The sequence below is a fragment of the Nomascus leucogenys genome, chromosome 12 (genome assembly GCF_006542625.1).
Source record: "Nomascus leucogenys isolate Asia chromosome 12, Asia_NLE_v1, whole genome shotgun sequence".
NCBI classification, from domain to species: Eukaryota; Metazoa; Chordata; class Mammalia; order Primates; family Hylobatidae; genus Nomascus; species Nomascus leucogenys.
This window is the reverse complement of record NC_044392.1, coordinates 85336061-85358922: the sequence shown is the minus strand read 5'-3', so window position 1 is coordinate 85358922 and position 22862 is coordinate 85336061. Positions and strand designations below refer to the sequence as shown.

The 22862-nt window shown below is 40.5% G+C and overlaps 2 protein-coding genes across 5 annotated transcripts in view; one reads left to right on the top strand and one right to left on the bottom strand.

Annotated features, from left to right (window-relative positions):
• The window catches only part of KYAT3 (kynurenine aminotransferase 3), an 86995-nt gene extending 80721 nt beyond the window's left edge, over positions 1-6274 (bottom strand). Inside the window, exons 1-2 of the mRNA XM_030825091.1 lie at positions 6208-6274; positions 2549-2597 (exon numbers count right to left, since the gene is read on the bottom strand). The gene's annotated coding sequence lies outside the window, so the exon portion shown is untranslated. The remainder of the gene's footprint in view (positions 1-2548; positions 2598-6207) is intronic.
• Positions 6048-22767, top strand: GBP3 (guanylate binding protein 3). Of its 4 annotated transcripts, XM_030825086.1 has the most exons (12): positions 6048-6230; positions 8139-8350; positions 8686-8771; positions 13773-13900; positions 14526-14635; positions 14904-15100; positions 15756-15998; positions 17156-17436; positions 18378-18590; positions 19973-20075; positions 20306-20499; positions 21594-22767. In XM_030825086.1, the coding sequence occupies exons 4-12, from the start codon at positions 13820-13822 to the stop codon at positions 21711-21713; spliced, it is 1542 nt and encodes a 513-aa protein (XP_030680946.1). In that variant the 5' UTR covers positions 6048-6230; positions 8139-8350; positions 8686-8771; positions 13773-13819; the 3' UTR covers positions 21714-22767. The 4 variants fall into 4 exon arrangements, with proteins under 4 accessions (XP_030680946.1, XP_030680947.1, XP_030680944.1 ...); XM_030825087.1 differs by lacking the exon at positions 8686-8771 and having other exon boundaries at positions 14526-14778; XM_030825084.1 differs by lacking the exon at positions 8686-8771 and having other exon boundaries at positions 21594-22764.
• Positions 22768-22862: the final 95 nt, after the last annotated feature.

The following is a 22862-nucleotide window of genomic DNA, read 5'->3' as shown; positions in this document are numbered from 1 at the left end:
TGCTGCCTGGAGTTCTTTATGTAAAAAGCAGCTTAATATAAAAACCTACCATACCTGAAATTTAGAGTCTTCTTTATGTAAAAAGCAGCTTTATATAAAAACATACCATACCTGAAATTCAGAATCTGTTCATGGGATGCTAATATTTGGGACAGTCTTTGAAACACTAAGCATACATACATAAGTTATTGTATTGTATAATAATACTAAATTATGAATTAATTTGATCTGTGACCATCTATTAGAAGGATACAAGGATTCCATAGACGGCAAACCAAGTAAACTGGAAAGTGGAAATGTTGCTTCCACCTACCCACCATTTAAAAGAAAAAGTCCCTAGAAAATTTTTCAAGCAGTCTCATGTAAAAACAAAATGCGCAAAAACTGTTCCCACCTCATTGTAATAAACAGAAAAGAGCAGTTTTCTTAACATCTAGGCTATCTCCCAAAAATGAAGAACTTGTCCCTGCTTCCACTTTCAATCTGACATGTGTTCAAAACAAAAACAGTCTCAAGTTGTTCTGAATTGATATCAGAAATGCTTCACTCACAACAAAAAGTAGAAGAGAGCCTGAGACTTTTCATTTACAAGTACTAATCAGACTTCACAGTTAGAAAGAGTAAAGGGAGAGACATACAGCACCAGAATGTTTCAGTCCACCTTGGCAGAATATAGAACCACCTACGAACCCAATCTGATCCTCTTAAACACACCAATTCATCATTTGAAGAAACCTCAAATCAATCAACTGTCAGGGCCTTGTGGCCTGATAAACTGGTATTAAAAAGCCATTAAACAGCCAGGCTTAATGGTTCACACCTGTAGTCCCAGCACTTTGGGAGGCTGAGATGGGCGGATCACCTGAGGTCAGGAGTTTGAGACCAGCCTGGCCAACGTGGTGAAACCTCGTCTCTACTAGAAATACAAAAATTATCCAGGCATGGTGGTGCATGCCTGTAATCCCAACTACTCGGGAGGCTGAGGCAAGAGAATCGCTGGAACCCGGGAGGCAAAGGTTGCAGTGAGCCGAGATTGTATCCTGGGCTACCGAGCTAGACTCCATCTCAAAAAATAAAAATAAAAATAAGCCATTAAACATATTTAAACTGTATTTACTAGTCTTTAAAATGCAAATAATACTACCTACATTATAAGCATGTACTGAAGAATGGAATTAACTAATAACACCTGTAAAGAATTTAGCACAATGGCTACCATGTAGTAGACAGCAAATGCATTTTCCTTCTTACCGTAACACTAACTCAGGCTTCATTGCCCCAAGGAAGCCTATATACTACAAGATAAAAATGTGGTAAAGATAGTTATCTAAATATATATTCTTTTTGAGTTGAAATGTTAAAACTGCTTATTTAGAAAACATGTCATTTTATACCTATTAATGGAAGTAAGATTAAAAATACCGATTCTACCTGGTTGGGAAGGAGGTGAAAGATGCGATAAACACTTGAAGGAGTGGGAGGGACTGCATATATTTACAGAGGAAAATTCTATAACATATCTCAAAAATCTTGAAAATGAGCATAACGAACTAACATGTTCACTTCCACAGTTTTGATTTATTCAATTAACAAATACTTATTAAAAGCTCATTATGTGTCAGGCACTGATTTGAGGTGCTGGAGAGGATTGATCAGTTAGACAAAAAATATCTGCCTTCAAGGGACACAACATTCTAGCAAGTAATAAACAAAAATATAAAACATACAGAATATCAAATAACCACAACTTTCATGCAGAAAAGTGAAGCAGCGATAAGGGAGCAAAAGAGCTGGCAATTTAGAGTATAGCAATTTGACACAGGGGATCAGAAATAGCATCAATGAGGTGGCAGTTCAGGGAAGACCTAAAGTAGTAAGGGGGGAAGTCGCCTGGATATCTGGAGAAACAGCATAAGTAGCAAAAGGAACAGCAGGTGTATAGGCCTAAGACATGAACATGCCCAGCATGTTTGAGAGAGGCCAGGAAGGACAGGTTACAGAGTGGGTATAGCAATCCCATAAACCCTGTAATCTCTTATACAGATACAGGTTTTATATTATCTAATACAACATGCTATAAGCCTGAAATGAGTCCAGGTCTCCTTTTAACTGCCCAGCACTGCCACAACTGAGATGAGAAGAGAGTTTGACGGGATGAGTCAGTGCATCAGATGCATCCGATACAGTTCACCCCTTCACCACTCTGATCACTGTGCCCTACATTAAACTCAATCCATTGTCAATTCTTCATGTTAGTGACCAGCTGCAATTTATAAAGGACCTAACACACAGGAGTTAACAGCACACGCCCCAGACTTCACTCCTGCAACTTGTCTCAAGGCCATAATTGATATTCATCATCTCTCTCCTCTACCATCCATTCCAGATTTTCCTCTCCTGGTCATTGCCAAAAGCAGTTATCCCATTTAGACTTTTTTTTTTTTTTAACTTGAGCTGTGTGCTTAAAGCACTCCTTCTATAAGACTAACACAAAAAGAAAACATAACTTGAAAGAAACTGAATTATTCAACAACTTCAAGGAACTCACCTTATTCTCTGGTGAAAAATCGAATGATTTCTGTAGTATACGACATAATCTGAAATTAAAAAAAGAAAAATGAGAGCGCTACATGGAATGAGTACCACACAACACAGTCTATTTACTTATAAATGATTTATAAAAAGTGCATGCGAAGAAGTTCCATTCCAAGATGGCCAAACAGGAACAGCTCCAGTCTACAGCTCCCAGCATGATTGACGCAGAAGATGGGTGATTTCTGCATTTCCAACTTAGGTACATGGTTCATCTCATTGGGACTGGCTGGACAATGGATGCAGCCCACGGATGGCAAGCTGAAGCAGGGCCAGGTATCACCTCACCTGGGAAGCGCAAGGGGCCAGGGGATTTCCCTTTCCTAGCTAAGGGAAGCTGTGACAGGCTGTACCTGGAAAAAATGGGAAACTCCCACCCAAATACTGCCTTTTCCAATGGTCTTAGCAAATGGTAAACCAGAAGATTATATCCCACAGCTGATTCCATGGGTCCTATGCCCATGGAGCCTTGCTCACTGCTAGCGCAGCAGTCTGAGATTGACCTGCAAGGCAGCAGCCTGGCAGGGGGAGGGGCGTCCACCATTGCTGAGGCTTGAGTAGGTAAACAAAGTTGCTGGGGAAGCTCAAACTGCGAGGAGCCCACCACAGCTCAGCAAGGCTAGCTGCCTCTGAACAAAAGTCAGCAGGAACTTTTGCAGACTTAAACTTTCCTGTCTGACAGCTCTGAAGAGAGCAGTTGTTTTCCCAGCATGGTGTTTGAGCTCTGAGAATGGACAGACTGCCTCCTCAAGTGGGTCCCTGACCCCCGTGTAGCCTAACTGGCAGACACCTCCCAGTAGGGGCTGACTGACACCTCATACAGCTAGGTGCCCCTCTGGGAAGAAGCTTCCAGAGGAAGGATCAGGCAGCAATATTTAGTGTTCTGCAATATTTGCTGTTCTGCAGCCTCTACTGGTGATACCCACGCAAACAGGGTCTGGAGTGGACCTCCAGCAAACTCCAACAGACCTGCAGCTGAGGGACCTGACTACTGTTAGAAGGAAAACTATCAAACAGAAAGGAATAGCATCAACATAAAAAAAAAAAAAAAGGACATCCACACCAAAACCTCATCTGTAGGTCACCAACATCAAAGACCAAAGGTAGACAAAACCACAAAGATGGGGAGAAACCAGAGCAGAAAAACTGAAAATTCTAAAAACCAGAGCACCTCTTCTCCTCCAAAGGATCACAGCTCCTTGCCAGCAAGAGAACAAAGCTGGATGGAGAATGACTTTGACAAGCTGACAGAAGTAGGCTTCAGAAGGTTGGTAATAACAAATTTCTCTGAGCTAAAGGAGGATGTTCAAACCCATCACAAGGAAGCTAAAACCCTTGAAAAAAGATTAGGTGAATGGCCAACTAGAATAAACAGTGTAGAGAAGACCTTAGATGACCTGATGGAGCTGAAAATTGTGGCACGAGAACTACGTGACACATGCACAAGCTTCAATAGCCGATTCAATCAAGTGGAAGAAAGGGTATCAGTGATTGAAGATCAAATTAATGAAATAAAGTGAGCAGACAAGTTTAGAGAAAAAAGAGTAAAAAGAAATGAACAGTGATTCCAAGAAATATGGGACTATGTGAAAAGATCAAATCTATGTTTGATTGGCATACCTGAAAGTGACAGGGAGAATGGAACCAAGTTGGAAAACACTCTTCAGGATATTATCCAGGAGAACTTCCCCAATCTAGCAAGGCAGGCCAACATTCAAGTTCAGGAACTACAGAGACCACCACAAAGATACTTCTTGAGAAGAGCACCTCCAAGACATATAATTGTCAGATTCACCAAGGTTGAAATGAAGGAAAAATGTTAAGGGCAGCCAGAGAGAAAGGTCAGGTTACCCACAAAGGGAAGCCCATCAGACTAACAGCTGATCTCTCAGCAGAAACTCTACAAGCCAGAAGAGAGTGGGGGCCAATATTAAATATTCTTAAAGAAAAGAATTTTCAACCCAGAATTTCATATCCAGCCAAACTAAGCTTCATGAATGAAGGAGAAATAAAATCCTTTACAGACAAGCAAATGCTGAGAGATTTCGGCACCACCAGGCCTGCCTTACAAGAGCTCCTGAAGGAAGTGCTAAACATGGAAAGGAACAGCTAGTACCAGCCACTGCAAAAACATGCCAAATTATAAAGACCATCAAGGCTAGGAAGAAACTGCATCAACTACCTAGCAAAATAACCAGCTAATATCATAATGACAGGGTCAAATTCACACAGAACAATATTAACCTTAAATGTAAATGGGCTAAATGCCCCAATTAGACGACACAGACTGGCAAACTGGATAAGGAGTAAAGACCCATCAGTGTCTTGTATTCAGGAAACCCATCTCACGTGCAGAGACACACATAGGCTCAAAATAAAGGGATGGAGGAAGATCAACCAAGCAGATGGAAAGCAAAAAAAAAGCAGGGGTTGCAATCCTCATCTCTGATAAAACAGACTTTAAACCAACAAAGATCAAAAGAGACGAAGGCCATTACGTAATGGTAAAGGGATCAATTCAACCAGAAAAGCTAACTATCCTAAATATATATGCACCCAATACAGGAGCACCCAGATTCATAAAGCAAGTCCTTAGAGACCTACAAAGAGACTGAGACTCCCACACAATAATAATGGAAGACTTTAACATCCTACTGTCCATATTGGACAGATCAATGAGACAGAAGGTTAGTAAAGATATCCAGGACTTGAACTCAGATCTGCACCAAGCGGACCTAATAGACATCTACAGAACTCTCCACCCCAAATCAACAGAATATACATTCTTCTCAGCACCACATCCCACTTATTCCAAAATTGACCACATAATGGGAAGTAAAGCACTCCTCAGCAAATGTAAAAGAACAGAAATCACAACAAACTGTCTCTCAGACCACAGTGCAATCAAATTACAACTCAGGATCAAGAAACTCACTCAAAACCACACAACTACATGGAAACTGATAAAGTCTTTCTGTGCCTTGGTTTCTATAAAATCATAGGGAAATACTTGTTATGAGATTTAAGTAGTGTAATTCATGGAAAGCAGTCAGCACTGAGCCTGGAACTTGAGTACAATGAATGGAGCCCCCTCCTGACTGTGTGCTGGGCATTAAGTGCCAGGGACTAGGTGTTCATGAGTGTGTAAAACATGCCCTTTCCTCACTTACTGCACCTCTAAAAGAATAGGCAGCTCCATTGTGAATTGTCTCTTGTTATAGGAAATTATATCTAAAAATTAATGTGATGCCTCCTCATTCTACAATTCTCAAACAGATCTCCAATCTTGAGATATATTCCATTTTTTTCAATACCTAATGGACATGTTTTAAAATGATAAATGGTCTCTAAGATCTCTTCCAACAAAAAAACTTTGAAACTTGACTTTAAACCCTCCTACTAGCAGAATCCAGAAGTTGCATTTATGGTTACTGAGTCACTGCCTTGAAAGAAGTACTTTCAGTTTCATTAGGCTCTGAAACCATTACAAAGGTTGCTTAACTTCTAATTATTTGATCACTGAGGAAAATCCAGAAAGCTACACAACACTGAAGGGGTGAAATAAAAGTCCAGCGATCCAGCGAAAGAAAAGAGAAGTGACAGAAACAACTTTACCTGGACTGAAGAGAAAAGCACAGGTAAGAACTCCTATTGCTTCCTCTCCAGCTCTGAAGTACCTCAGCTCAGGGACGTGGAGTCTATAACGCTGTGGATGGGAAGGAATTTATAAGTCAGTTCATTTTCTTAAAAATGACCAGGACCAAATTAGGCTGCAGCTGAGCCTGATGTGAGACACAGGTCAGATGAAATCCTGGTGTTATCAGAAGTACCATGGCTCTAAGTGCCACCACAGTGCTTGTGTTGAATTAGGCACCAGTGGACAGGGGCTAAACTGAGAGTTTGAAATGCACTAGAATGGTCTTTCTCTTTGTTGACATTGTCTGTGTTGACTAGGGACATGATTACATTTCCATTGTCAGTGATGGAGCTTGCTGAATCCTGCTCCTATGCAGCTAAGAAATGGAAAGAGCTATAAATGGGTTCTTTTCACCAGAAGGAAAGAACAGCAAAGGTAATGCAGAGTAAGCAGCCCACTGACACGGTTATAGACAAAGAAAAAACTGAAACCCAGCATCAAAGAGGAAGATTCATGAAAACAGTACACTTTTTAATACACATTTGAACTTTGTTTCAGATTGTTTCTCTAGAAATAATCCAGGCTAAAGAGCTTCCTCTCCGTTTTTGTTTTTTTTTTTTTGAGAGAGAGAGAGAGGGCGGTGGCCTAGTTTTTCCTCTGGAGAATTTCAGGAGAATTTCCTGTAATGCATCACTACTAAAGCCAGTATCTTTGCTTACTTTAACCTCTCCCACGCACTCAGACAACTTAGATCCCACCTTCTGGAAACTCCTCCCCTGAATTCCTTGGCAAAACACTAGCTTCACTCATCACCTTGTCTGACATCTCCCTTGCTGGCACTTTCTCTCTCTCTCTCTCTCTCTCTCTCTCTCATCTTTCCAGCCCTTTCTCCTCGTCCTCCTCACTTCTATTTCTCCTCTTCCCATTTCTCTTTCTCCTACTCTACAAAATGGAAAAACAGAACAAAACAGAAAACCTAAAGCTGTATTGCTGGAAATATATTTTCTTTTAACATCTTCCCATGTAGCTCTCTTTATGTGCCTCCTGGTCTTTCAGTCCTTATTTCATGGGGTTTTTTGTTGTTGTTGTTGTTTGTTTGGTTTGGTTTTTGGGGATGTGTGCGTGCGTGTGTGTGTGTGTGTGTGTGTGTGTGTGTGCGTGCGTGTTCTTAGCAACATTCAGTATTGGCAGTTTTGCATTTATACCCACACTGAGTTAGAGGCTACCTTATCATGACGCTAATGAAGCTTAAGTTTCAGGGCCCTTCTCTTGCAAGTGCCCCTTCAAAGCCCTTGGAAAGGTCCCTAGCCATGTGTTTCACATGGTTATGTAGTTCTATAGAATTTGCAAAAGTATGTTACATTGATTCCACTTCTAGAATGGCACTGTGAGAAGTTTTGTGGATCCTCATTACAGTGAAATAAGCATAACCAGTTGAAAATGGAGGAAGGAACACATTTAAAAATCTCTGGAAATTGTCCTAAGGGCATAAGTTAAACAATGAAACATTTACGCATGGGGTTCTTTATTCACCATAAGAATTCATGAATAAACAAATCAATATTTAATTTCTTACATATAGCCAGGATGTAAAAAAAAATTCTCTATATCTTATTTTATCTTCCATTTATTGTCTAGTATAAATTTTTTAATGAGAATCCAAGGGAAGCTTTTCCACAATAAATTAAAATTCTAGGTTGCAAGAGTAGTTGACTGTTGATAAGTTACTGTTATACCAATATTTAATTTGATGATAATACTTCCATAATTTTTTTAAATGATACAGATTTTCCCTCATCTCTCTCACTGACACACACAAAACTTTTGGCCATCCTGGGGAATTTTGTGACTCTATCCTCTAAATGCAAAAGACTGGAAATTCTAATTCATTCCAACTCTTCCCTTGCAGACAAGAGAACAATGCCCTGAACATGGCTCCAGAGATCCACATGACAGGCCCAACGTGCCTCATTGAGAACACTAACGGGGAACTGGTGGCGAATCCAGAAGCTGTGAAGATCCTGTCTGCCATTACACAGCCTGTGGTGGTGGTGGCAATTGTGGGCCTCTACCGCACAGGAAAATCCTACCTGATGAATAAGCTGGCTGGGAAGAATAAGGGTGAGCGGCATGAGCAAAGCTTTGCCAAGTCCCTTCTGTCCCCCAACACAGTCAGCATCCATTATGAGGATGTGAGGAGAGAAAGCTGGCACTGGGAATAAGCTAACTTTCCATTCACAGTTGGGCTCCTTATCTTCACTCTTCTAGGGGATAAGCGTCAGCTCACGGCTGTTCTGAAGGTAGTGAGTTATCTCAATTGACTGTTCACCATGAGTTACAGTTGAACTCCTTGTTCTACTCTTTCCCCTCACCTGTCTCACTACTGACTGCACTTGACTACTCTTTTTTTTCTTTTTTTTTTTTTTTCTTGAGACAAGGTCTTGCTCTTTCCCCAGGCTGGAGTACAGTGGCAAGATCTCAGCTCACCACAGTCTTGACTTCCTGGGCTCAAGCAATCCTCTCACCTCAGCCTCCTGAGTAGGTAGGACTACAGATGCATGCCACCACACCCGGCTAATTTTTGTATTTTTTGTAGAAACAGGGTTTCATCATGTTGCCCATGCAGGTCTCAAGCTCCTGGGCTCAAGAGATCGCCTGCCTATGTTCACATAGTAACAGCAAGTTTACACTGATCTTTAAGGTTGAAAAAATGTTTCAGTCTGTATTGGTTATTCTTGTTTATTGTTTCAAAAAATATGTAAACATAAAATTTATCCTTGTAACCATTATTAAGTATGTAGTTCTGTGGTATTAATTAAATTCAAATTGTTGTGCAACCATCACTACCATCTATTTCCAGAACTTTTTAATCTTCCCCAAAAGAAACTCTGTGCCAATTAAACAAAAGCCCCACCTACACTCATCTCCTACCACAATTCTACATTCCATCTCTATTAATTTGACTACTCTAGGAATGTTATATAAGTGGAGTCATTCAATATTTGTCCTTTGGTGACTGGCTTATTCTAATTCACATAATGTCTTCAAGGTTCACTGTGGTAGCATGTGTCAAAATTCTTCCTTTTTGGCTGGGCACTCATGCCTGTAATCCCAGCACTTTGGGAGGCCAATGCAGGCAGATCACCTGAGGTCGAGAGTTCAAGACCAGCCTGACCAACATGGAGAAATCCCGTCTTTACTAAAAATACAAAATTAGCTGGGCATGGTGGCACATGCCTGTAATCCCAGCTACTCAGGAGGCTGGGGCAGGAGAATCACTTGAATCTGGGAAACAGAGGTTGCGGTGAGCCTTTGCACTCCATGCCTTTGCACTCCAGCCTGGGCATAGAGCAAAACTCCATCTCAAAAATAAATAAAGAAGTAAAAAATTCTTCCTTTTCAAGACTAAGTAATTATATATGTATACTAATTTATCTGTTCGCCTGTCAGTTGACACTTGGATTGCTTCCACCTTTTGGCTATTATAAATAATGCTGATAGGATCATGGGTGTTTGAACATCCATTCAAGTCCCTGCTTTCATCCCTTTTCAGTATACACCCAGAAGCGGAATTGATGGCTCATATAGTCATTCCATGTTAAATTTTTTAAGGAATTGCTATATCATTTTCCACAGTGACTGCACCATTTAGCATTCCCAACAGAAATGCACAAGGGTTCTAATTTCTCTTCATATTCACCAACATTTTTTTATTTATTGCGGGATCTGTCCAGCAGCCTGCAATGCAACAGGGCCCTCTCTTTGTTCCCAGGCAGATCGGCAGGTCGAGAAATAATAGATACACACAAGATAGTGAAAGCTGGGTCCAGGGGGGGTCACAGCCTTCTGGTCCCACGGTGCCGCCAATGCACTGGATATGCCAGCATTTATTATTAAGTTTAGTGAGGGCGGGGGTAGGTTAGTGAGGGATTTAGGGTCATTTGATTATGAGGTGAGATGGTCACATGGGGATGAAGTAATTCTTTAACATAACATCTGTATGCAGAAGTACAGTATACAGGGATAAGAATTTACAATATAGTGTGTGCATCAGTAATTTCTAACAGAGCCTTAAAACAGAAACACAGTCTTTCCATAACCTATGATTAGCAAGATATTAATCAGCAGTAACAGTTGCAGCAAAAGCTGGTTACAAACAATCCATAGAAAGAGCACGTGAAGCTAGACAACCAGTTAGACCAGAAATTCTCAGGAGTATGCCTTAACCCTAAAGAGGCCTAGAAGAGCCGTGGCAAGATGAGGGCATTTATAGCCCTATCTTATCCACATGGATAGGCGCCCCCTCTCTCCACAAGGGTCGCATTCCATTCTCAGAGCTATAAATATCTGCTTTTCTGGGATAGGAATCTTGTTGAAGTGAAACCTCCCTGACAGCAGGTCCATTCATAGGCTCTTTGCAGGGGGAAGCACATCACGCGCTGTTGGCTCATTCTGGCAGTCCAACCTGGCATTGTCTTTACACAATCCTGCATGCAATTTTGTATTTACAATAATCAGGAGCATTTCATCTTTTATTCCATAGCAACAGTTTCAGGGGGTCTCCCTACAGTTATTTTAATTTTTTTTTTTTTTTTGAGACACAGTCTCACTCTGTCACCCAGGCTGGAGTGCAGCGGCATGATCCCAGCTCACTGCAACCTCCACCTCCCGGGTTCAAGCGATTCTCCTGCCTCAGCCTCCCAAGTAGCTGAGATTATAGGCACCTGCCACCACGCACGGCTCAGTTTTGTATTTTTAGTGTAAATGGGGTTTCTGCATGTTTGCCAGGCCAGTCTCAAACTCCTGACCTCAGGTGATCCACCTGCCTCAGCCTCCCAAAGTGCTGGGATTTCAGGCGTGAGCCCCCGCACCCAGCCCTTTTCAATTTTTTTGATAGTCACCATACTAATGGATGTGAAGTAGTATCTCACTATGGTTTTAATTTTCATTTCCCTAACAACTAGTAATATTGAGCATCTTTTCAGGTGCTTATTGGCCTTTCTTTAGAGAAACGTCTATTCAAGTTCTTTCTTTACTTTTTTTTTTTTTTTTGAGACGGAGTCTCGCTCTGTTGCCCAGGCTGGAGTGCAGTGGCGCAACCTCGGCTCACTGCAAGCTCCGCCTCCCGGGTTCACGCCATTCTCCTGCCTCAGCCTCTCCAAGTAGCTGGGACTACAGGTGCCTGCCACCACGCCTGGCTAATTTTTTTGTATTTTTAATAGAGACGGGGTTTCACCGTGGTCTCGATCTCCTGACCTCGTGATCCGCCCGCCTTGGCCTCCGAAAGTGCTGGGATTACAAGCGTGAGCCACCGCGCCCGGCCTTTCTTTACTTTTTAATCTGTTTGTGTTGCATTGTAGGAATTCTTTATATTTGCTAGATATCAATTCCTTATCAGATACATGTTTAGCAAATGTTTTCTTCCATTCCATGTGTTGCCTTTTTATTCTGTTGATAGTGTCATTTGATACACAAAAATTTTTCATTTTGATGAAGTCCAAGTTATCTGTTTTTCCTTTTACTGTCTGTTTTTTCTCCTTTGTTTTCTCCCATGAGTTTTATAGTTTTAGCTCTAATGGTTAGTTCTTTGATCCATTTTGAGTTACTTTTTGGATTGTGTAAGCTAACAGTCCAACTTTTTTTTTTTGGCATGTGAGCATGTGAATATCCAGTTTTCCCAATGTCATTTGTTGTAGAGACTCCTCTTTCTGCGTTGAATGATCTTAGCACCCATGTTGAAAATTATTTGACTATAGATGTGAGAGTTCATTTTCTAGGCTCTACTTTACTCCATTGGTTGATAACAGTGTTTAAGCCAATATCAAACTGTGTTGATTATCCAGGTTTTGTAGTAAGTTTCAGAACTCAGAAACTGTGAGCCTCTGACTTTTTTCTTTCTTTTTGAGATTATTTTGACAATTTGGGGATCTCTTGAAATTTCATATGAAAGTTAGTGTGGATATTTTTGATATTTTTATTTATAAAAAAGTCATTGGAATTTTGATAGGGATTGCATTGAATCTGTATGTCACTTTTACAGGATGTCTTTCTAATTATTTATCTCTTCCTTAATTTCTTTTAAGAATGTTTGGCCAAGCGCAGTGGTTCACACCTGTAATCCCAGCACTTTGGGAGGCTGAGGCCAGCAGATCATGTGAGCCCAAGAATTTGAGACCAACCTGGACAACACAGGGAAACCCCATCTCTACAAAATACACAAAAATTAGACAGGCCTGGTGGCAAGTGCCTGTAGTCTCAGCTACTTGGGAGGCTGAGGTGGGAGGATTGCTTGAGGCTGGGAGGTCAAGGCTACAGTGAGCAGTGATCACAGTCTAGCCTGGATGACACAGTGAGACTCTGTCTCAAAAAAAAAAAATTTTGTAATTTTCATTATACAAGTCATTCCCCTCTATAGTTAAGTTTTTTGGGTTTTTTGTTTGTTTGTTTTGTGACAGTCTTGCTCTGTCACCAGGCTGGAGTGCAGTGGCACAATCTCGGCTCACTGCAACCTCCACCTCCTGGGTTCAGGCAATTCTCATGCCTCAGCCACCCGAGTAGCTGGGATTACAGACGTCCGCCACCACACCCAGCTAATTTTTTTTTTTTTTTTTTTTTTTGTATTTTTAGTAGAGACAGGGTTTCGCCACATTGACCAGATGGTCTCGATCTCCTGATGTTGTGATCACCTGCCTCAGCCTCCCAAAGTGCTGGGATTACAGGCGTGAGCCACTGTGCCCGGCCAATTTTATTCTGAAGTAGTTTGCCCTTTTGGTGGTATGTTAAATGGGATTGCTTTCAAAATTTCCTTTGTGGATTGTTCTTTGCTACTGTATAGAAATGCAACTGATTTCTGCATGTTAATTTTGTATGCTGCAACTTTGCTGAATTCTTTTTATTAGTTCTAACAGTTCTGTGTAATATTTAAAGTTTTCTGCAGAGATCGTATCATCAATGAATAGAGATTATTTTACATCTTCCTTTCCAATTTAGATGCTTTCTGTTTCCTTTTCTCACCTGATTACTCTGGATAGGACCTCTAGTACTTCGTGGAAAAGAAGTGGCAAAAGTGGGCATCTTTTCCTTGTTCCCATATTAGAGGAAAATTTTCAGTCTTCACCATTGAGTATGAAGCGGGCTGTGGGTTTTTCATGTATGTCCTTTGTTTTGCTGAGGTAATTTTTTTCTGTTTCTCTATCCCTCTTTTTTTTTTTTTTAAAACAGAGTCTCGCTCTGTTGCCCAGGCTGGAGTGCAGCGGTGCTATCTCAGCTCACTGCAACCTCCACCTCCTGGGTTCAAGTGATTCTCCTGCCTCAGGTTTTTTCTATTTCTAATTTGTTGATTGTTTTTATCATGAAAGGTCCTGAATCCATTTATGTACTGGATATTCAAATTTTTCTATTTTTCTGATGATAAGTAAGGTAAGTACCGATTGTGGTTTTGGTTATCTCTCTTAACATTAATTATGATGCTACATTTGCCTCAATTTCCCGAAGTACCTGCTATTAAACCTCCAGCCCTTCTTATTCCATCTCTCCTTTACAGGCTTCTCTCTTGGCTCCACAGTGAAATCTCACACCAAAGGAATCTGGATGTGGTGTGTGCCTCACCCCAAGAAGCCAGAACACACCTTAGTCCTGCTTGACACTGAGGGCCTGGGAGATGTAAAGAAGGTAAGGGTTAAAGATTCAATTTTGAAATAAGCCCCACATCTCTGAATATTTTAAGCACCATTTAGTTTTTTCTTGAAGAGTTTGCATTTAACTATCATTTGTCTTTTCATTTCTGTGTACATGTCATAAGGCCAAACTTAACAACCAGAAGTGAGAAAAATATTCATAAGACAGAATCCTAGCAAAGCACGGTGGTCAACACACAGTATTCTACTAACTATAGGTTGTAAGCTATGTGAGTTAACACAGATGCATAAAGGGAGCACAAATAAATCCAATGTCACGAGTCCTATCCTGCAGAGAACTTATAATTCAGTAGCCTGAGCAAGTTTAAATTATACTTCAGGCTTTAGAATGCCCACTAACCTTGAATGTTTATTTTGCAATTGTCTGCCAATGATCATAAGAGGACCTAGTGAGAATCAGTGTATACCAGAAAACACTAATCAAAAAACTATACACATTCCACAGCTGAGTAACAATCATTTTGTTTGGATTTGTGTTCTTTTCATAGGTCATTGGTCTTAAAAGAAAACTCTAACTTATGATATACTTTTACTACTGTTACTCTGGAAAGTGCTGTGACCATGAAACTTGCTCCTGACTCCAGTGTCTTGACTTCCAGGGTGACAACCAGAATGACTCCTGGATCTTCGCCCTGGCCGTCCTCCTGAGCAGCACCCTCGTGTACAATAGCATGGGAACCATCAACCAGCAGGCCATGGACCAACTGCAGTATCCTTTGTGACCCAGAACAGCACCAAGGTCAGAGGGGGACACCAGTATTCATAAACCAGCTGCCTGACTGTGAATCCTGATGAATCAAGCTCAAAAGAAGAAAACAAAAAAATAATGCGAGTACAGAGGAGAGATCCCATGTATCCACTGTAGAATTGACACTTAGGTTAGGAGCAAAGGAAAATGGAAGGTTTGGGAATGTGTTGAACTAATATGGGATGAGGTCCCTGTTCATTTTGTCACATTTCCTTAGTTAGCTACTCAGCTATGTGACAGAGCTGACACATCGAATCCGATCAAAATCCTCACCTGATGAGAATGAGAATGAGGATTCAGCTGACTTTGTGAGCTTCTTCCCAGACTTTGTGTGGACACTGAGAGATTTCTCCCTGGACTTGGAAGCAGATGGACAACCCCTCACACCAGATGAGTACCTGGAGTATTCCCTGAAGCTAACACAAGGTAACAGGGACGTACCATTGATAAATGAGGATGACAAAACACTAGAAATTATCATTTTTTAGTTTACTACTGATAGTTTTCTCACATTTACAGTTTTCTGTATCTCTAGCTTGCTATTCTTAAGAATTAATGCTTGCTATTAGCAATAGAAAAGGTTTTTTGAAAAAAGGAAAAAAGGAATGAATGCTTGCTGAATATTTAAATTAATAGATTAGATTTTAAATTATATTCTCCTGTGTTCTAAAATACGTTTCTTTTTCTTTCATTTTTCCCTATTTTACAATTTAGGTAAATTTTATCTCCTTATGTAGGGTTTGTGATTCTGTATTTACCTGTAAAATATGAAGGACAATGGATGTTTACTTAAAGAACATAGATTAAACATGAACAGTGTACTAGTCCAAATGCTGGCAAACTGCAGCTTAAGACAAATCATGGCCAATTCTGCCTGCCAGCTGTCTTTCTAAATGAGGTCTTTTGGGAAAAATGCTATGCCTATTCATTTACATATTGTCTAAAGCTGTTGTCATGCTCCAATAACAGAGTTGAGTACTTGGAAAAGAGACCACCTAGCCTGCAGAGCCTAAAATATTTACTATTTGACCCTTTACAGAAACACTTACATTAGGCAAATTTCTTTATTATGTTTCTCTAGGTACCAGTGAAAAAGATAAAAATTTTAATCTGCCCAGAATCTGTATCCAGAAGTTCTTCCCAAAGAAAAAATGTTTTGTCTTCGATCTGCCCATTCACTGCAAGAAGCTTGCCCAGCTTGAGAAACTACAAGATGAAGAGCTGGACCCTGAATTTGTGCAACAAGTAGCAGACTTCTGTTCCTACATCTTTAGCAATTCCAAAACTAAAACTCTTTCAGGAGGCATCAAGGTCAATGGGCCTCGTAAGTCCCCTTCCTAGTACTTCCACTCATTGTTAAACTAAAGGATGGCCAGGCATGATGGTTCATGCCTGTAATGCCAGCACTTTGGGAGGCTGAGGAGGGCAGATCACTTGAGGCCAGGAGTTTGAGACCAACCTAGCCCGCATGGCAGAACCATGTCTCTACTAAAAATACACAAAAAATTAGACAGGCATGGTGGCACATGCCGGTAATCCCAGCTACTTGGGAGGCTGAGGCAGGAGAATTGCTTGAACCTGGGAGGCAGAGGTTGCAGTGAGATGAGATCGCGCCACTGCACTCCAGCCTGGGTGACAGAGGAAAAAAAAATATGAAAGGAGCATGGAATAACTCCACCTAGTATCAGCATTGAACAATCCCAATCTACTGCTACATTTGTGTTAAATTCTAGATGACACCAACATTTGTAATAGATTTTGTTGGTCAACCTTCTTGGTGGGAAAAGATAGGAAAGCAAAGGAAAAAAGTTTTATTACTTAAAATTGCCACAGTAAACTGGACCTGCACTGTACAGTACAGTAGCCGTTAGACAAGTGGGGCTATCTAAACGTAAATGTAAATTAATTAAAATAAGGAAAAATTAAAGGTCAATTCACATGGCTATATTTCAAAGGCTTATATTTACATGTGCTTAGTGGCTAGCATACTGAACAGCACATACAGAACACTTCCACCATTACAGAAAGTTTTCTTGGACAATGCTGTGCTAAAATAAACCAAATGGAGGGTTCTTTTTGATTAGGAGAGTATCATTTGTTCCATAAGTATTGATCAAATGCTACTGTGAATAAGTTGAGGATACAGTCATAAATGGAATAGCTATGGGTTCCTTTCCTGATGGTGCTTGGGGTTGAAATGGATGCAAACATTCAACTAACACAGGCCTAGGTCATCTAGAACAAGGAATCTCAAATGGTGATATGCATACATATCATCTAGGGATCTTACCCAAAGAGAGAACTCTAATTCAGTAGATCTGGGACAGAGGCTGACAATAGGCATTTCCAGCAAGCTTCCAGGTGATACTGAGGACCTTGATGCTGTGAGGAAAATAGGTGGAAATTGACATGTTCAGAATTACACAGAATAGAGAGTTTTCTTTAGTACAAGAAACATTATCATTTGTTCTTTATATGTAGGTCTAGAAAGCCTGGTGCTGACCTATATCGATGCTATCAGCAGAGGGGATCTGCCCTGCATGGAGAACGCAGTCCTGGCATTGGCCCAGATAGAGAACTCAGCTGCAGTGCAAAAAGCCATTGCCCACTATGACCAACAGATGGGCCAGAAGGTGCAGCTGCCTGCGGAAACCCTCCAGGAGCTACTAGACCTGCACAGGGTTAGTGAGAGGGAGGCCACTGAAGTCTTTATGAAGAACTCTTTCAAGGATGTGGACCATCTGTTTCAAAAGAAATTAGCGGTAATTTTTCTATCACGTTTACATGGATTTGGATTTTGGAAGGCAAAGTACTGTTAAGAAATGAAATTGGTATTTATTTTCAGAGAAATAATTATTCTATATTTTAAAATGGTGACAACTAGCTCTTGGTAATCATAATAATCAGAAAAAAAAATTTATTATTTCAGACTCAAAGTTTAAAAACATTGCTTGGCCGGGCGCGGTGGCTCACGCTTGTAATCCCAGCACTTTGGGAGGCCGAGGCGGGCGGACCACGAGGTCAGGAGCTCGAGACTATGGTGAAACCCCGTCTCTACTAAAAAATACAAAAAATTAGCCGGGCGTGGTGGCGGGCGCCTGTAGTCCCAGCTACTCGGAGAGGCTGAGGCAGGAGAATGGCATGAACCTGGGAGGCGGAGCTTGCAGTGAGCCGAGATTGCGCCACTGCACTCCAGCCTGGGCGACAGAGCGAGACTCCGTCTCAAAATAAATAAATAAATAAAAATAAAAATAAAAACATTGCTTATCAGTAAATGGTCTCCCCTTTATTAAATTCATGTAACTGACAATCAGAGCTTCTAATCAAATTACATGCCCACTCTTCTCAGACTGATTTGATATTCTAGCCAAATGCAAAGAAAATTTTCACCTTAGTTATCTTGAGCAGGCTTCTGCTCAGCCACATTTATTCCACATGAAATCATTAGTCCAATATGCAAAAGCAGAGTTTTCCTCTAACAGTTGACATAAAGCTATCAATCTCAGCCCTGAACCTCACCTCGAAAGAGAAAGCGACTTCAGTAGAAAGTGGGGTCAGGAGGAAGAGTGTGGTCCTGGTGAGGAGTCTGTCAGTTTCTCCAGCATCACTTACTTTTTATTTTCAGAAGTCTTTCCCAAAATTCTGAGGTCAAGCTAACATCCTTTCCCTGTTACTGTTTTTACTTCCTATTTTTACATTAAAGGCCCAGCTAGACAAAAAGCGGGATGACTTTTGTAAACAGAATCAGAAAGCATCATCAGATCGTTGCTCAGCTTTACTTCAGGCCATTTTCAGTCCTCTAGAAGAAGAAGTGAAGGCGGGAATTTATTCGAAACCAGGGGGCTATTGTCTCTTTATTCAGAAGTTACAAGACCTGAAGGAAAAGTACCATGAGGAACCGAGGAAGGGGATACAGGTAACCAAGATTCATCTGTCGATTATGGAAACCTGCTGACCTGCCTCCTACAAACACCAAAGTGGCCAAGCTTCATTGCACACAGATGTGCTTTTTTGTCTATATAACATTCATGCTTTCATTCAATAACATATGCAGGGAGACTGTTATATCAGATATGTCCCAGGTGCTCATCAAAGAGAGTGCAGTCGGCGGGTGCAGTGGCTCAAGCCTGTAATCCTAACACTTTGAGGGGCAGAGGCAGGCAGATTGCTTGAGCTCAGGAGTTTAAGACCAGCCTGAGCAACATGGTGAAACCTGCCTCTAGTAAGAATGTAAAAATTAGCCAGGCACTGTGGCACATGCCTGTAGTCCCAGCTACTCAGAAGGCTGAGGCAGGAGAATTGAGCCTGGGAGGTTCAGTGAGCCAAGATTGCACCACAGCACTCTGGCCTGTCTTTCAAAAATTAGTTAATTAGGCCGGGTGCAGTGGCTCATGCCTGTAATCTCAGGACTTTGGGAGGCTGAGGCAGGCAGATCACGAGGTCAGGAGATCAAGACCATCCTGGCCAACATGGTGAAACCCCATCTCTACCAAAAATACAAAAATTAGCTGAGCGTGGTGGCAGGTGCCTGTAATTCCAGCTACTCAGGAGGCTGAGGCAGGAGAATCACTTGAACCCAGGAGGCGGAGGTTGCAGTGCACCAAGATCACACCACTGCACTCCAGCCTGGCAACAGAGCAAGACTCTGTCTCAAAAAAAAAAAAATTAGTTAATTAATTAATTAGACAGTGCAGTCAATTAACTATTGAGTTATAAATTCAATTATCAGATTAACCACCAAGTTGTTGTCATGATCATTACAGCTGGATTTTTTTCTGTTCCAAGAGACAGAAACCCAATGATGGTTGCTTAAAAAAATGGTAATTCATCGTTTTAGGTTTCAAACTGGATTTAAAGGACATCTGGATCCAAGATTTCAAATAATGTCATGATCTGTCTCTCTGCCCGATGTCCTCCCTGTATCCCCACAGTTCTCTCCCTCTCTTCCTCCCTCTATCTGAATCACTCTGATTTGCTCTCTCAAGAAGGGCTTCATTCTCCAGTCAGCTCAGCCCATATGGAACCACAGCATCAAATTTAGAGCCCTCAATTTGAAAAGGACAGGGAATCTTATTTCCCAGTATCTATATCATCCTCCTAAATAAGACTCTGCTAAGTAGGGTCATCTGATTGGCCAGCTTGGAGCATGTATCTGGCCCTGTGATAGGGAATCTTGACCACCAGGCACACCAGGGCCAAAAGGAAGAATTCTCAGAAGAAAAGATGGCGGGCAGACGAACAGGAATACCTGCTTACAGCTATTTCCTACTTCTCACTCTGTGTTCTCTGGGTCCTAAGGCTGAAGAGATTCTGCAGACATACTTGAAATCCAAGGAGTCTCTGACTGATGCAATTCTCCAGACAGACCAGCGTCTCACAAAAAAGGAAAAGGAGATCGAAGGTGAGGAGCAAGTCAAAGGATCAGATTCTCCTAAAGCTTTTCAAATTTTAAATAATTTGACTGGATAAACCTAAGTTCCATAAACTAAAGCAAGACGTGTCTTACTTGTTGAGGTCATCTCTAAGTAGGGCATATGCAGTCAGCAGCAACAATGGCAGGTAAGTGTATAACAAAGAATGGGGCAACAAGATAACTCCACACAAATTTTTCTTCTTCCTTTTCCTCCACAGTGGAACGTGTAAACGCTGAATCTGCACAGGCTTCAGCAAAAATGGTGGAGGAAACGCAAATAAAGTATCAGCAGATGATGGAAGAGAAAGAGAAGAGTTATCAGGAACATGTGAAACAATTGACTGAGAAGATGGAGAGGGAGAGGGCCCAGTTGCTGGAACAGCAAGAGAGGACCCTCACTAGTAAACTTCAGGTATCCAAATGCATCACCTTGTGGTTTGTTTTTCTGTTTTCTCTCTGTTCTTCCTGATCACAAACTTAGTATGGCAGAGAGAACATAAAGTCCAGAGGAAGGATTTTGCTTGCTCACTTGTACCTTCTTGTTTCTGTCTGTCTGACTTGAAATGGCCACTGCCCACATGTGGTCACTAAAGTTTATTTGCAGGGTGTCACATTCTGTCCTTTTTTAGTGTATCCTTCCACTTATGGCTGTCATATGCTAGGCATCATAAAAGTGCCTTATCTATATCTCTTGCTTAATACCATATGAAGCGAGAACTTTATCCCTATTACTTAGGAGAGGAAACAGAGGTTCAGAAAATATTAAATAACTTTTATAGTGTCACACAGCTAGTAAATATCTGACCTATCTTCATCACTTAGTGGAATCCACAGTAATATTTTTTCTATCCCATCTAGTATGACTTTGGCTCTAATAGAACTTTTATGAGCAGAAGGACTCCCTAACCCTCACACCTGTAAGGCAGTCTACCACTCCTGCCTGTTTTCTGTGCCCTACTCACAGTTTGTGTTGAGTTGGGAGCTATGTGCAGAAATTCTATATGGTAAGTCTGGCACTCGGATTTCCTTGCCTATCTTCTGCTACCCCTGCCAACAGGGAGTAGACACTTAGATCAAATTTCCTGATCTAAGATTCATATACCTAATCAGATTTTGAGAGCACCTTATTTCTGTATTATGTGTATATAATAATAATATATGTGTAGGTAGGTGTGTTAAAAAGTCTATAATGCATAGGGAAGATTTGAAGTCAAATATATTGTTAATATTGCCCACAAAGGTTTTATATAATTAACAGGGGGGAAAAAGCAAGACCTTCATCGATAGAGCAGAAGGCATAAGCTGAAACTCTTTTGGCTATAGAAAACCCAGGAGAAATAATCACACAGCCCAAATGCCCAAGAAAAACTATAATTAAAATCAAGGGTAGAGAAAATTTCAAGAAAAAAATTAAGTACTAAATAAATCAATGCATGTGGAAACTAGATAGCTTACAGAGATTTACTTAATTCTACAATTATTTAGCCTCCATTTGTCCCTTTTTAGGAACAGGCCCGACTACTGAAGGAGAGATGCCAAGGTGAAAGTACCCAACTTCAAAATGAGATACAAAAGTTACAGAAGACCCTGAAAAAAAAAACCAAGAGATATAAGCTAAAGATCTAAACAACAAAGCTTTTCTGTCACCCTGACCCAAGGCATAACTGAAACAATTTTAGAATTTGGAACAAGTGTCATTATATTTGATAATAATTAGATCTTGCATCATAACACTAAAAGTTTACAAGAACATTCAGTTCAATGATCAAAATCATGTTTTTTCCTTAAAAAGATTGTAAATTGTGAAACAAAGATGCATTTACCTCTGTACCAACTGAGGAGGGATTATGAGTTGCTGCCACTCAGAAGTTTACTCTTCCAGATGACCAGTGGATACTGAGGAAAGTCTCAGGTAAAAATCTTGGGACATATTTGGGCACTGGTTTGGCCAAGTGTACAATGGGTCCCAATATCAGAAACAACCATCCTAGCTTCCTATGGAAGACAGTGTACAGTTCTCCATTATATCAAGGCTACAAGGTCTATGAGCAATAATGTGATTTCTGGACATTGCCCATGGATAATTCTCACTGATGGATCTCAAGCTAAAGCAAACCATCTTATATAGAGATCTAGAATCTTATATTTTCCATAGGAAGGTAAAGAAATCATTAGCATAAGTAGGAATTGAATCATAAACAAATGGGCTAATGAAGAAATCTTTTCTTTCTTGTTCAATTCATCTAGATTATAACCTTAATGTGACACCTTAGACCTTTATACAGTTGACACCGAATTAAATAGTCACATGATAACAATTATGCACTGTGTAATTTTAGTAATGTATAACTTGCAATGATGCACTTTAACTGATGATAGAGAATATGTTAGAAAATTGAACTGATTTAATTATTTGATTGTTTTAATCCTAAAGCATAGGCTAGTCTTTTCCTAATTCTTAAAGGTCATACTTGAAATCCTGCCAATTGCCAATTTTCCCCAAAGGGAATATGGAATTTTTTTGACTTTTTTTTGAGCAATAAAATAATTGTCTTGTTATTACTTAGTATATGTAGACTTCATCCCAATTGTCAAACATCCTAGGTAAGTGGTTGACATTTCTTACAGCAATTACAGATTATTTTTGAACTAGAAATAAACTAAACTAGAAATAAAATAAGTTTCACTAGTTTTTTTATTTCCGATTTCTTTTTTTAGTTTTTCACCAACAAATAAGGTTTGAGTCTTTATAGCAGTGGTTGGCTAACTTTTCTG